The 11718-nt window shown below is 47.0% G+C and overlaps 2 protein-coding genes across 4 annotated transcripts in view; one reads left to right on the forward strand and one right to left on the reverse strand.

The window, feature by feature from the left end:
• HTR4 (5-hydroxytryptamine receptor 4) overlaps nt 1–10701 on the reverse strand; it is a 178211-nt gene extending 167510 nt beyond the window's left edge. For 2 of the 3 annotated variants that reach the window (XM_045079555.1, XM_045079553.1), the window contains exon 1: nt 10431–10701. The gene's annotated coding sequence lies outside the window, so the exon portion shown is untranslated. Of the gene's footprint in view, nt 1–10192 lie in introns of all 3 variants that reach the window. The other variant, XM_045079554.1, reaches the window with a different exon arrangement.
• LOC123391910 (basic proline-rich protein-like) lies at nt 4513–10600 on the forward strand. The gene is made up of 3 exons (XM_045079433.1): nt 4513–4633; nt 9169–9293; nt 9974–10600. Exons 1-3 carry the CDS (start codon nt 4513–4515, stop codon nt 10598–10600), a joined length of 873 nt encoding a protein of 290 aa, XP_044935368.1.
• Nucleotides 10702–11718: the final 1017 nt, after the last annotated feature.

An 11718-nucleotide genomic window follows, 5' to 3' on the forward strand; every position in this document is an offset into this window, starting at 1 on the left:
TCCCGGGATCGAGTCCCACATTGGGCTCTCTGCTCAGCAGGGAGCCTGCTTCCTCCTCTCTCTCTTTCTGCCTGCCTCTCTGCCTACTTGTGATCTCTCTCTGTCAAGTAAATGAATAAAATCTTTAAAAAAAAAATGCCACTGATACTAAGTCACCTGCAAAGATTTAGTCCTAAAGAAAAAGCTTCTAGCTGTTTCGTTCCCATAACTGAAAACCCATACAGATGCCAATTCAGTTATACTGAAGGGACCATGAAGATATGTACAACTGGGATGCAAAATGTCTTTTAACATTTTTTTGGAATTGACTAAGAAAATATTCTTTCTGGACAAATACACATTTCTCAACTGAAAATTTTTGTCCGTTCTTCAGAAAACTGATATTGCAAACAGCCCTGAACAATGAAAGAATATTTAAGAAGCGTACTTAATCTACCTTTTGGGAAAAAGAACGGAGCAGAGGAAAAGTGGAGAAAAAACACAGACTTCCTTTTCATGTAATACTGAACAGAGTCCATCTAGAGTATTTCTAGGAATCAGATTTTTTCAAGGCAGAGATTTCCTCTAAATACTTGTTATATGGAGGATTTTCAATCACCTGATGAATGTCTCACCCCTAATTTGGCCACAGGTTCTAGGAGAAGAGACATAGAGTACGTGATTAGTGCTTGTCAAATGAGTAACATGATATGAAAGTCTTACTTGATAATTAGGGAAGGAAATAATCTTGTCTTTGTGTCTCCAAAGGAGATACGGAATCTCAAGAGAAGTTTGAGACTCTCTCTGAAGTAGGTCATCCAACATCAGAGCTGTCCAGTTATCGACCTGTGTGTCCTGGCAAGCAACGAGGTCTACCTCGGTGGGAGGCTCACACAGAAGCCAGAAAACCATCGGTCAGTCACGGTTGAGGGGAGGAAGCAAGTCTGAGATGATTCTGAATTCTGATGAAATCCAGGAATGCAATGAAAGTGGAACGAAATAAGAAGCTGTTTACTGGAGAGCAGAGGTTCTCAAGTTTAAGCATGCCTAAGAATCACCTGCAGGCTTATTAAAACACAATCGTGGGGCCCCACTTCCAGCTTTCTGATTCAGTAGGTTTAGAGTGGAAAATTTGCTGATGCTGCTGGTCTGGGGACCACTCTTTAAGGTAAAACATCAAGTCCCCAAGTGTGTTTCACTTGCCACTGGAGAAAAGCATATGATATTAAGCAGTAGGTGGATAGAGCATTAAGTACTGTTGGATCATATGGTTAAAAATGTGTTCCCCTTTCATTTTCTATTTTAATCACTGTTATTTACATTGAAGAAAAGAATTCAAATAAGTGTTAGTTCATCTTCGAAACATACAAGGGACATACATCCAGCTGAAATCCGGTATATTGTTTTGTATGTGCTGCATTTGCTTTTACAGCTACCTTCTATTGCTTGCCTTTGGCACTGGTTTCCACTTGCATTTTTGTTTCTTTGTAAAATAAATTTATTTAAAGAAAACTAATTGATCTAAAGAAACGTGTTAGGCAGATAATACTACAGATGGCATGAGAAGGTGGTGAGAATCACAAAGGTAGTATTCAGATGATCGAAGCTTGGCAGACACCGGCATCGTGGCTTAAAGCAGAGGTTGGCATTCCTTTTTCTTTTCTTTCTCTCTCTCTTTTTTTTTTCCTCTGTAGAGGGCCATTTAGCAAATATCTTGGGCTATCTGGAGCACAAGGTCATTATCGCAACTCCCTAACTCTGCTGTTGTAGCACAAAAACCGCCACAGACAATACATACATGATGGATGGATGGATGGATGGATGATACATACATGGCTGTTTTCCAGGAAAAAGTATTTACGGGCACAAAATTTGAATTTCATATTATTTCCCCTTGTCACGAAATAGTATTCTTCTTTTGTTTGTTTTTTTTCCCAACAATTAAAAAAAAAAAAAAAAAAAAACGTGAAAACCCTTCTCAGCTCCCAGGCCATACAAAAACAGGCAGCCAGTCAGATAGTTGGCCATTCCAGTTCAAAGTATGGCCTTGGTGTCTGTCCTAGTTCCATTGATTACCAGGTATACGCTGCTGGATGAATCACTTACTTCTCTTAGCCTCTGAGTCTCCATTTGTATAACAGGGATAAGCATAATACCAACCTCATAAGCTTGTTGCAAAAAAATAAATGAAAATGAACACTTACGAAGCAAGTGCCCAGTGAGTCCACAATATAGTTTTTAGCCAGCTCTTGGGACAAGTCATCTCCAGCTTGGCAGTGCCCCAGTCTTTGGAGGCTGGATGTTTCCTTCTCTGTGAAGGCAGCTATACACCTGGGGTCTCATCTCCTCTACTTTGGGATGCAGTTACAGAAATTATCCCTCTTCTCTACAGGCTAGACCCCTGAAAGCTGAGTTTCAGAACGCCTGGAGTGTCTGATACTCACCCATCCCAGGGGCCTGGAACTGAGAGGAGGTCAGGCTAAAATCTGCAGTCCATCTAAATAAAGTCCTGAAAATTCGTGTTTTGAACTTTGCTGACAACAGTGGGTCTCTAACATTAGAATACCTAGAGTCACTTGCAAAACTGCAGATCTTGGTGCCTCCTTCAAAGCATCTCTAGTCAGTGGGCCCATGCATCTGCATTTTAACAAACGTCCCAGCGATTCTGGTGCAGATGGTTCATGGAGAGCTCTTTGGGAAGCTCTGCAAAGACAGAGTGCAATCCGCTCAGGTAAGCACATCTCTCTGAAATCCCTTTTAAGAGCTTTTCTTATCTATTTAAATGTCTTCGTGGCAGAAAGACCTGGATTACAGTACTTGCTATGCATGCCAAGAGAAAGGTCTCTGCCAATCTGTTTACCTCTGTCCTACTCTTTTCTATTCCTTCTGAACCTCCTGGGTTAGAAAACAGTTTATACAGAACTCTCCACTTCAGATATCATGTGCTGATTATCATATCCAATTAAGTATCCTAGTGCAATCTCAAAGGACATGGGCTATTTACAGCTTGCATGGAAATTCTTGAGGAGAATCTGCATCTTTACTGGACTAATAAGAAGTCCCCTTGCAAAAAGCTGCTGAGCACACTCTCCCTCCAAGAGTTCCTAAATAAACCCCTTGGGATAAAGATTTATCTCTTTGACCCATTGATTTTAGAGGGGCCCATTTAAGGAAGAAGAGAAGAATCCTGCTGAGCTAGCAGGACAGGAACAATAGCAGATTTCTATAACTGATATTTGTTGAGCACATACTAAGTACCAATCTCTTCACCCATGTTACTTCATTGTATCTCCATGCTACACCTGAAGGAGTGCTGCAATTATACCCATTTCACAGATGAAGAAAGAGGGCATAGAAAGGAGCCATTGTCCAAGGCCACACCAGGCAGTGGCTTTAGAACACAGAACTTAAATCACTAGGCTATCCCATAAAGGATTTCAGTAGCCCCGCATCTCAACTTTTTGAGCTCAATTTTATTAACTAGGTATTTATGTAGCTCCTCAAAACTTAAGAGTGTTTTTGAAAGAGACTATTTTCACCAAGCCCCCACTTTGTTCTTAGTACCACATGACTCTGAGTTCCTCGTTTTGTTTCTACAGTCCCCAGGTTTCCAGCTGTTCAAGATGGTGAAGTCACCCAGCGCCCCTGTCTTACAGATCTTACTCAAAAACTTGAGATAAGAGGACACACACAAAAGTCCTCTGGACAATGTGAAAAGCTACCTAAAATGGTCATTCCCCAGCCTGTCGGTGCCATAAACTATCCTAAGTTGTTGACAGTGTATTAGTTTTGTAAAATCTTTCATGTCAGAAATTAGGTTTTCCAGAGGTCCGGGTTAGTCTGTAAAATACCAACTCTGCAGCTCTTTGCAGAGCAAGGAGACCATCATCTTTACTTGTGGAGCAAACTATCTATCACGGGTCAATGTAATGGAAATTTCAGGAGCCTGAGAATTAGGTGACCTGGGTGCTGGTCATTGCTTGCCACTAACTGACCTTGAGTGAGTCTTTCCCTCCCCCCTTCTAGGAGACATAATGTGGCCTGATGCTCGAGAAGGAGTTGGGAGCCAGACTGCCAGGGCTAAATCTCAGCTCATCCCTCCACAAAAGGTGGTGACCTTGGACAAGTCATGTCAACGGTTTTGGCCTCAGTTTCCCGATTATAAAAATGAGAATAAGAAACTTATTTTGAAACATCCAAATAATGGACTGACAAATGGATAGAAGGGTGGACAGACAGAAATGTGACAAAGGAAGTTAGCAAAATGTTAACTACGGAAACTCTGTGGTGAGTATGTGAGAGTTTGCCATAAAATTCTTTCAACTTTTCTCTTCAGTGTTTGGGGTTTTTTGTGATAAAATGTTGGGAAATAAAAAAAGACAAGTTTGTTAGAAGAGTTGGATGAGATCCAGAGCTTTCGGTGGTGTTCACAATAAGTGCTTGGCCTATATTATCAGTATTATTTACAGTACAGATAAAAGACAAGAGAAGATGACGGATCCCCTCAGCTTCAACGATCTGTGAGTCGGAGCGATGCTAGGTGAGCCAGAGCCTGACACGCATGAGCAGAAGGAGAAGCCGGGCCACATGGCAGAGAAATCAGAGGGACAGAGAGGAGCCAGGATGCAGCCACAGAAGTCTCAGAAACCAAAAGGTATGCACAAATGGAAGCAGCAGGACCCCGTGCCACACATGGGGGGACCTTGAAAATAAAAACAGGTCATCTTTATTACCTCCCAAATTAATGTGTTTCTCTATCAAGCATCCCTTTGGTAGGAGAAAAGCATTGGCTATAAAGTCAAACCTAAGATCAAATTTTGTCTCTGTCACTAGTTGTGTGACGCAGGAGACCTTCATCTCAGTGTCCACCAAACTACTTATACCGGGAATATCTACCACTCCAGCAGGGAGCCCTGTGGCAATGATGCTTCTGCTGAGTCTACTTGCCCATAAATGACTGGGCCAGTCCGATTCTCACTGCTGAGAGTTATAACTGAGAGATGCACCCTTGGGAGTGGGTCCCATCCCTGGCAGAGCCATGGAGAAAGGGCCGTGAGCTCCCGGAGCTTAGTTCTCCGTTGATGTCTTGGTTCTCATACTTCCTTGGGTCTAGTTCCTTGAATACATGAGAAAAGCCTCTTTATGCTTCCAATAATTCCCAAGTTTTGCCAAAGCAAGCCAATATTGCCTCTTATTATGGGTCCACTAATATACATATTTCATAATACAATTATCCTAACTAACATAAGAGTTTTCTTCAAGTTTCCAGGCCTTGGTTTCTCTGTCTGTAAATGAGAAAGACCTACCTTCTCCCAGGGTTTTGGTATACAATTCCAAGACGGCCAGGTGTACACAATGCCATGGCACCTGGCAAACATTCAATGAACATTATTTAAATAATGAGTTTCTGAGCTTCACAACCACTAGATCTTTCTGACCCGCTACTTGTAGCCACCTTGTTCAGGTGGGGATGTGTGGTTGTGCAAGAAGAGGCAAAAACTGTGTCGAGAAGAAGGAATGGGTTGATGGAGCTTGAAATCTGGTTTGAAAAGAAAAACTGATCAAGATTTTTTTTTTAAATGTCGTCGGTCACATGTAAATGTTCTGACTTGAGTTTCTGTTGGGCTTCTTGGTTGGGCTAACGTTGGTCTGAACACAGAAAAAAAAAAAAATGCGAAGCAATTACAAGGAAACCAAAGCTGGATCGACAGATAAAAAACCTTTCTTAATCTAAGAGGGACTGGTCCAGAAAGTATCTGGCAGCAGATACTTTCATTTGGATTATCCTGTGAGTAATGAGGGATTTTATCATTCCAACAGAAGTAGCCATGGGGCTGTGTAAGAAGTAGGGAGTACGAAAAGATCTAAGATGAGAATTAACCTAACCTAGGGGTGCCTGCATGGCTCAGTGGGTTAAAGCCTCTGCCTTCGGTTCAGGTCATGATCCCAGGGTCCTGGGATCGAGTCCCACATTGGGCTCCCTGCTCAGCAGGGAACCTGCTTCCCCCTCTCTGCCTGCCTCTCTGTCTACTTGTGATCTCTGTCAAATAAATAAATAAAATCTTAAAAAAAAAAAATTAACCTAACCTAGAAGTGCCATAGCTCAGAAAAGGCAAAGGCTTTTATTATTAAAACATTTCAGGTGGATGGGTTGTGAACGCTATTCAGTTCTCTCAGCCCTTACCCTGTGGTCCTCATGCTGTGGGTCACGGACCAGTAGCATCAGCATCACCTGAGATCGTAGCCAGAAATACAAATTCTCAGACCCCAAACTAGAAGCACTGTATCAGAACTTCTAGAGATGGGAACCAGCCATCTGTGTTTCAGCCCATCCTACAGATGATTCTGGAGCTCACCAAAGTTGAGAACCGCTGTCTTAACCAATCTGCAAAGCTTGCAAAACCAAAGCTCTACGCTTTATTTGCTGGCAGCTACCCACCCTGTGGCTTTGTTGATACAGGGGCTTAGAAGCACGAGCCAGCCTTCTCAGTCAGCCTTGGATTGTCAAGCTTAACAGTATTGGGTAAGGTCGTCATTCTCACCCTAGCAATGAGCCTGCTTGGTGGCCATTTACACTGCATTTTATGTTCTTCTGTCCCAATGTGTTCACCTACTCCCTCAGTAGCAAGAAAATATTATGCAGCACGGAAGAACAAGAGAACAGGCTAAGAAGACAGAAGGAGGAAGTTGATAGAAATATGGCAACTTCAGCTGTGGGGACTAAAGAGATAGCTAAAGTTTCCATGACGGTGAGAACCTACTGGAAAATGAAATGCCTCATCCATTGTTTGCTCCTTTTTCTCCATCTTTCCTTTCCCTGGAGCCCCCTCAGCTCCCAGTGTACCCAGCCCCACTACCACCTCTCTTCCCCTGCTTAAACTTTGTAGCTTTTTCTGAATAACATGAACGACAAAGAGCGAGGAGAAGAAAAAGGGAGAAATTACATTATTTCAAGTGAACGCAACTGCCAACTTCAGTTTCTAGCTTTCTTAGAAGCAGACTCGGTTCTACAAACCAAACTAGGAGCTGTTTCAATTCATTTCCACCCTGTAATGTCAAGATCCCATTCATAGAAGAGAGTTTAGTGTGGGGGCTCAGAAGAGACTCCAGAGTCAGACCCAGCTCACCTGCTTCACAGCTCAGAGGACTCAGAACACCTTACCCCACCTCTCGAAGTCTGAGTTACCTCATCTCTGCCAAGGGGCCGGGGGGGGGGGGTAATAAAAGTATCTCTCTCACGGGACTCTTAATGAAGATTAAATGAGATCATCCACGTAAAGCATTTAGAACTGTGCCTGGCACAAAATAAGGGCTGGATTAATGTGAGCTATTAGGATTATTATGATAATGTCTCCAAAATGCTTCTTAGCCTTGAGCAACATCTTGAGCATTTCCAGGCATAGCAACAAGGCAGTGAGAAACCAGACAGGATAAAGGTAAATGTGTGAGGGTCATAAAGCTGGGAGTGGGTAGAATAGCAACTAGCAACACACCACTTCAATAACTTATTAAATTACTTTGTCAGGAGGTATTTGGGTACAAGGCTGCAAGAATTGTGTTTGAATTACAGCGGTGGTTCTCAACTGGGACTGGGGGTAGGAAAAGATTTTGTTCCCCCCGGGCACATTTTTGTCGTCACAACGGGTGGTTGCTATAGTCATTTAATGGGCACCAGAGACGCTGCTAACCAGCTGGTGATGCACAGCACAGTCCCTCACAACAACAACAAAAAATTATCTAATCCAAGATGTCAATAGCACAAAGATCTGAGAAACCCTGAATTACAACATTATGTGAAGTTTTCTTAATAAGACTTAACACACTTCTTCAATTTTCAAAAAGGTGATGGCATGGAAGATTCTGGCACTTGATGGGACATGAGAATAGATGACCTCTAAGACGCCTTTAAGCCAAAGGCTTAATGTGGGCAGTTGACCCTTAACCACAAATTTAAGTCAATAGTGTTTCCACCCTTCACCCTTTTGCCTGGATCCTTTCCCTAAGGACACACGGAACTTTAAAAAAAGATGGTTAGGTATTGAAAGACAACCATTAAGTCACCAAGGGACATGTTTCTCACTGAAGGAACACCAATCACAATCAGAGACTTGTAAAGCTGGAAGAAACCTTAGGAAGTGATCTAGGAATGAGATTCCACTTGAAATCTTCTATCACATTTCACAGATAAAGAAACTAAAATTTAGAAAGGCCCAGAGATTCCATCTAGGTCACAGGAAGCTACCAGCTTCAGAACGTCCAGATCCTTCCAAAGAACTTACTTAACCTATTAGTCAAATAGCGATAGTATCAAGGGTCTCCTCTGTGCATGTGCTTGGCATTTTTTCAGTGATCACAGTCTTCAGCTGTTCCTACCTCTGGAAATCCCTGAATGTAGGGTTCATCTGATAAGGGGGTGTCAGTGGGAATAAAAAAAGCAAACAAAATTAGACTGAAGAAGTACTGAGGGAAAACGGCTAAGCCCCGCCCACGGATCCCGCAGCTCTGGCCTCCAATGATGAAGGGGAGATACAATGAGGTGACTTCAGTTCCCAGCCAAAATGACTTGGAGCACAGCTGGTGGTTCGATAACAGAGGGTGGGGGAGGGTCGGGAGGTGGGGAGCAGGTCCCTTCTGCTGGGTTTCCAGTGCTCTCCTTCCATCAGAGAACTTGGGGATGGGGATAGGGGATGACCAGGGTCAGGGGGCCCAAGAGGAGTCCAGTGGAAGGAAATACAATCCACTTGGTGGTGGTGAGGGCACTGTGACCCCTATAAGGACCAGTTATAAGGAATAAAATCCAGATAAATCAGAGGAACCAAGAGCACCACTTTCCTCTGGGCCCTCCACGTGCTCAACAGGCGCTGAAGTCAACACACCCCCAAGCTCCCCTGAGCTCAGAAGTGCACCAGTTCTGGGGCAGAAAGGGAGACCTGCTCAAAGGCGCCATATTGATGATGCTCGCCATTTCTCAGGGCGATCGTGGGGAGTGATGCAGACACAAGAAAGTTTAGGGTAAGGGTGGATGGGAAAAATAGATTTAAAAAATAGATTTTAAAAAACGACTTGAGAATGCTGAGCACTCTCTTTACTTTTTAATAATTTTCTGCACCTCATCCATTCCTGGGTGAAAGCTGCTTCTCAGAACCGAATGAGTCTCATCCTCTGTCCTAACTTTTTCCTTCTTTCTAGGGCACGGCATCCGTCACGGTGTCCTTTCCCTTCACCACCTGTGCTCACCAGCAGCACACAGCAACTCCTCCTCCCTCGCCATGGAGCCCGAAGTTCCACCGGAGGACCAGGGCGGACACTGGGGGGTTGGGGTGGAGGAGCCCACCCAGGGAGCCCGACTCGGCAGAATCTAGACTAGAAGGGCAAGAAGGACAAGCCTGCCTCAGTGTCCTTCCATCAAAGCCCACCTAGGAACTATTTTCTGGTTCAGTTTAATGCACCAAATGGGAAATCAAGCCCACATTTTCTCTTTAACCTTGCACTATAGGAAGAAAAGCTGGTGGCCATGACCTGTCCACCTGGGCAGGCCATCCCCTCTTGGGCTCCACAGCCACTTCTTCCAAAGGCAGCTAACAGCACAGTGCCACACGCCGCTGGGGAGCCCGCTGAGGGGAAATGCTCCTGAAACCGGGATTGGGATTCTGTGAAAGACAACCGCAGGAAGCTAGCCCTGGCAGTGACCGTGAACGCTTCATGCCGCACAGCGAGCCCACACACTCGCGGTCACTCACACGCGCAGCCAGGTATGCACCGAGAACCTCCCTGCCTTGTCACATACAGACACACGCAGTGAGAGGGAGTTACACCCTCTCGGCCACACACCCAGGACCACGCTTCCAGTCCACACACACGTATCCAGTTACATACACGGTTATGGATGCGCTACGTTACGCGCCTCTCTCTCTCTCTCTCTCTCTCTCTCACACACACACACAGTCAGTGCACAAACGGGCAGTTTCACAAGTACTCACACACACAAGCGCAGGGCACGGGCTCCGAGCCCGCGGCGGTCCCACGCCGGAGACGGGACCTGCACCACACCACCCGCCACCCTCCGCACCCGGGAGCCGCCACAGCGCCCACCCCTCTGGCCGGGCGCGGTCTCCCGGCTCCCGCCGGCTCCCACCAGCCCCCGCCGCGCCCCCGCCCGCACACGTGGGCTCCCAGGGCCCCGGCCCCGCGCGCCCGCCGCTGCCGCACCTACCCGCCGCCCGAGGCGAGGGAGCCAGGCGCCCGGCACCGTGCAGCGGCCACCCCCAGCCGCCGAGCCGAGCTTCTGCCGCCGCCGCGCTCCCAGCCGCTGCCTGCGCCCTCCCCGCCGCCCCCTCGGGTGCCGGCTCCAGCCCCCGCGCCGGGAGGCCGGCGGGCGCGCGGCGCGGGCGCGGGGCTGTGGCGGCGGCGGTGGCTGGACCCCGAGGTGCCGGCCCCGGGCCCCCGCTCACCTGGGCGCGCCGCGCATCGTCCTTCTCCCCGGCCAGCGGGGCAGGGCTGCGCGGGTTCCACGCCCCCAGCCCCGGCGGTCCCCACCCCGCCCCCCGCCCTGGGAGAGGCGACCGCGACGGCTGCGGGGCGCACGCTGGAGTGGGCGCGGAGGCGGCTGCCGGGACCTTGACCCCCTGGGCTGGCCGCGGGCGCCTCCCCTGCCTGAGGGTTGCCCCTGGCCCGCGCTGGCTGCTGGGTGACCTTGGGCAAGTTGGTTAACCTCTCTGAGTGCCCGTCTCCCCTCTGAGAAAAGAATAAATATAAAAGCTGAAGGCGCTGGTGGTACCCGTGCCAGGGGAAATCCTAACCCCAGATAGCTTACTTCCTTCTCATGCCTCTGACTCTGCCCAGGGCTGGGTTAGTTTGGGAGCAGGGCTCTGAGTGAGCTCTGTAGTGCCCGAGATAGAAGGCTCCCAAGTTTTCCAGAGGCAACGTTTCACTGGCCTGAAATCTTCGTAAGGGATCCTGCCCAAGAGTGTCAGTCCACTCTTGGCTTCCCTGATCTGGAAGTAGCTTGCTCTCCCAGCTCCGTCTACTGGTGACCTTGAGCACCTGGTTAGATCCCGGGTCGAGCCTCTGGGCTCCCATCTGTAAAATGGGAACCAGAAACGCACGGGCCGTGTTGAGACTTACCAGAGTTCCGGCCTGTGTGTCACTTAGTGAGTTGTCATTATCTGTGAGCAACTCTGGTAGAATGCAAAACATTTTTCCTCAGTATGTCTGACAACGGCCTCAAATCCTAGGGAGGAAACAATTCAGGAGTTAAGCAAGTCATGCTGAGAAGGTGCAAAGAGGGTCTGCCTTTGGGGAGAAAGGGAAGGAAGCCTGAGGGGGGGGGGCACAATTCACCCCCCCCCCAAGGACCACTGAGGCTGCCAGGAAGCCTGACAAAACAGGGAAGCTGTGACAGTAATTAACCTCTGAAAGCAAATAAATCTTCCAAGACTCTCTTAAAAATTATTAACTTATAATTGTGAGCAAACCCCGAGTGAACTGGAAATTTAAATTAACCAAACTATTCATGCCAGAAATTTGAGCTGGTCCCTTTCTCAGCGTATCTCTCCGTTGATATGCCTCTCATTTCTCCCTTCTTTTATCATGCCTGTCTGTCTTCCTCACAGTCTGTATTTCTTCCCCCATCTTAACTCCATACACTTTTTCCTTCTTCTTTCTCCCTTTTTCCGTGTTGGTCTGTACATCTCTTCTTAACCTTCTTTGTGCCCCGTCTGTGTCTCAACACCTCTCACT

Source organism: Mustela putorius, unplaced genomic scaffold (genome assembly GCF_011764305.1).
Source record: "Mustela putorius furo isolate JIRA1106 unplaced genomic scaffold, ASM1176430v1.1 tig00000407_pilon_pilon_pilon, whole genome shotgun sequence".
In the NCBI taxonomy this organism is placed as follows: Eukaryota; Metazoa; Chordata; class Mammalia; order Carnivora; family Mustelidae; genus Mustela; species Mustela putorius.

Bases quoted from the DNA above. Each gene is read 5' to 3' on its own strand.
- LOC123391910 (XM_045079433.1), top strand. From the start codon at position 4,513: ATGCTAGGTGAGCCAGAGCCTGACACGCATGAGCAGAAGGAGAAGCCG. The intron at 4,634-9,168 runs GTATGCACAAAT...CCTTCTTTCTAG, and splicing joins GAAGTCTCAGAAACCAAAAG to GGCACGGCATCCGTCACGGT. The intron at 9,294-9,973 runs GTTGGGGTGGAG...ACACAAGCGCAG, and splicing joins ACCAGGGCGGACACTGGGGG to GGCACGGGCTCCGAGCCCGC.